At 36.0% G+C, this 2,584-nt stretch overlaps 1 protein-coding gene across 1 annotated transcript; it reads left to right on the forward strand.

Annotated features, from left to right (window-relative positions):
- The first annotated feature begins 582 nt into the window (after positions 1-582).
- On the forward strand, positions 583-2,189 carry LOC117926328 (anthocyanidin 3-O-glucosyltransferase 2-like). The gene has a single exon (XM_034845421.1). The coding sequence runs from the start codon at positions 636-638 to the stop codon at positions 2,061-2,063; it is 1,428 nt and encodes a 475-aa protein (XP_034701312.1). The 5' UTR covers positions 583-635; the 3' UTR covers positions 2,064-2,189.
- Positions 2,190-2,584: the final 395 nt, after the last annotated feature.

Raw genomic sequence — 2,584 nt, forward strand, 5'->3', positions numbered from 1 at the left:
TCTCGGACTTAAAAAAATGTTATTATTTTTTATAACTAGATATATCATTTGAAAACTTTGAAATAAATATAAATTATTGTGAGGTAAAATAAAAGTAAAAGATTTTAAGAAAAAAGAATTATTGAAATGAGTAAAATTTTATTTTATTTTATTTTAATATAAATGTTGTTAATATTAAGTCATAAATGTTATAATTTATGCTATTTACTACACTTAAAAATTTTAGTATATTTACGTTTTTATTCTTATTATAATTTAATATATTAATATTAAAAATTAAAATATAAAAGATTTAAATTTTATTTATTTATTTATTTATATTTTAAATTTTCTATTATTATTTTAATTTTATAATATATAAATTATATATTTATATGTTTATGGAGTCAACATTTGTTTTTTGACTCAATCTTTAACGTACACAACAGACAAATCAGACAAAAAGAATAAGTAGAAAAATATCTAGATTGAACCAGCAAAGCCATGACATCAGCTTTTTGTCCTCCAAGACTACTGAGACATGTTGAAAAGCCATTTATAAGCCGTTCCGCCACAAGGATAAGCATCACAAAACACCACAAAGCCCTCAAAACATCCAATTACTTTTCTGTCTTTGCAGTGACTGCTGGTTGGTGATGGAGCAAACTGAGCTAGTCTTCATCCCATCTCCTGGAATCGGTCATCTTGCGGCTACAGTGGAGATTGCAAAGCTGCTGACTCAGCGAGACCGCCGAGTCTCTGTCACAGTCTTCATCATGAAGTTTCCGTTTGAGTCCAATGGTGGTATGACCTCCGACTCTGATTCCATCCGTTGCGTCACACTTCCTTCTGTGGAGATTAGCTCCGGACCGATGTCGCCTGGTGTCTTCCTCACTGAGTTCGTCAAAGCTCACATACCACTCGTCAGAGACGCCGTTCACGAGCTCACTCGTTCCAACTCGGTTCGGCTCGCTGGGTTCGTTATTGATATGTTCTGCACTCCCATGATTGATGTGGCGGATGAGTTTGGGGTGCCTTCATATCTTTTCTTCACTTCCAGCGCCGCTTTTCTTGGCTTCATGTTCCATTTTCAGTTCCTTCATGACTATAAGGGTTTGGATTTCAATGAGTTCAAGGACTCCGATGCTGTGTTGGAGGTTCCGAGTTATGTTAACTCGGTTCCAGGTAAGGTCTTCCCTTCTGTGATGTTTGACAAGGAAGGCGGTGGGACCGAGATGCTCCTGCATCACACGAGGAGATTCAAACAAGTCAAGGGTATTATGGTAAATACATTTGTTGAGCTTGAGTCACATGCTATTCAATCGTTTTCTGGGTGTAAAGCACGGCCGGTGTACCCCGTTGGACCCCTGCTCAATATCCATGTGGGATCTGGTGGGGCTCAACAAGATGCTAATGCCATCATGAGCTGGCTGGATGATCAGCCTCCATCATCAGTGGTATTCCTGTGCTTCGGGAGCATGGGAAGCTTTGGTGTGGATCAAATCAAAGAGAGAGCACATGGGCTAGAGCATAGTGGGCAGCGGTTCTTGTGGTCCCTTCGCCAACCTTCCCCAAAGGGTAGAATGGGATTTCCAAGCGATTATGCAAATGTTAAAGAAGTTCTACCTGAAGGGTTTTTACATCGGATGGCTGGAACTGGAAAGGTGATTGGATGGGCTCCACAAGTAGCGGTTTTAGCCCACCCTGCAATTGGAGGATTTGTATCTCATTGTGGATGGAATTCTATCCTAGAAAGCATATGGTATGGTGTTCCAATAGCCACATGGCCAATGTATGCAGAACAACAAATCAACGCATTTCAAATGGTGAAAGATTTAGGGTTAGTAGTAGAAATTAAAATAGATTATAATAAGGATAGTAGTTACATTGTAAGCGCACGTGAAATTGAAAATGGACTAAAGAACCTTATGAATATGAATAATGAGGCGAGGGTAAAGATGAAGGAAATGCAAAAAATAAGTAGAACAGTCATGATCGATGGTGGATCTTCACACTTTTTCTTGGGACAATTTATTGAAGATATGATCGCTAACATTCCATGCAAGCAACAGAGTGAGACCTAACGATTGAGTAGTGTGAAAGGAAGAGGTGCATTGTACGCTTCAATTATGTTATCATATGTTCTGTTTCAATACTCAAATAAATTAGTTGAAGAAACTAAGGAATTTGATCTTTCAAAATTGAATTTTTTTTTTCTGCATTTATTATTTAGCTAGTGAAGAAGTTTGTGATGTCAAAACACATACATACATTGTCATGGCCCGAATTTCAGGTGATCCAAAATTTGACACGTGACTCTAAGTCAAAGGTTTGATCATAAGGGTTACTCTTATCCAAATTGATAATTAATCTAATATCCTGATATTTCTTGAATATATTGACATATAATAGCAAATTAATTTATTAAGTTAAGATTTATTGTATGATTTTTTTTTCTTTTTCAAACCAACCATCTCACAAATATAATAAATCTACTAATTATCTTACCACCCAAGATGATTACTCAAATATGTGTAATAATATCTAAACCAAAAAATATTTCCAAGCATGTTTTACAAAATAACAAAATATAATTTAAGTTACA

Source organism: Vitis riparia, chromosome 12 (genome assembly GCF_004353265.1).
Source record: "Vitis riparia cultivar Riparia Gloire de Montpellier isolate 1030 chromosome 12, EGFV_Vit.rip_1.0, whole genome shotgun sequence".
NCBI classification, from domain to species: domain Eukaryota; kingdom Viridiplantae; phylum Streptophyta; class Magnoliopsida; order Vitales; family Vitaceae; genus Vitis; species Vitis riparia.

Bases quoted from the DNA above. Each gene is read 5' to 3' on its own strand.
- LOC117926328 (XM_034845421.1), top strand. From the start codon at position 636: ATGGAGCAAACTGAGCTAGTCTTCATCCCATCTCCTGGAATCGGTCAT.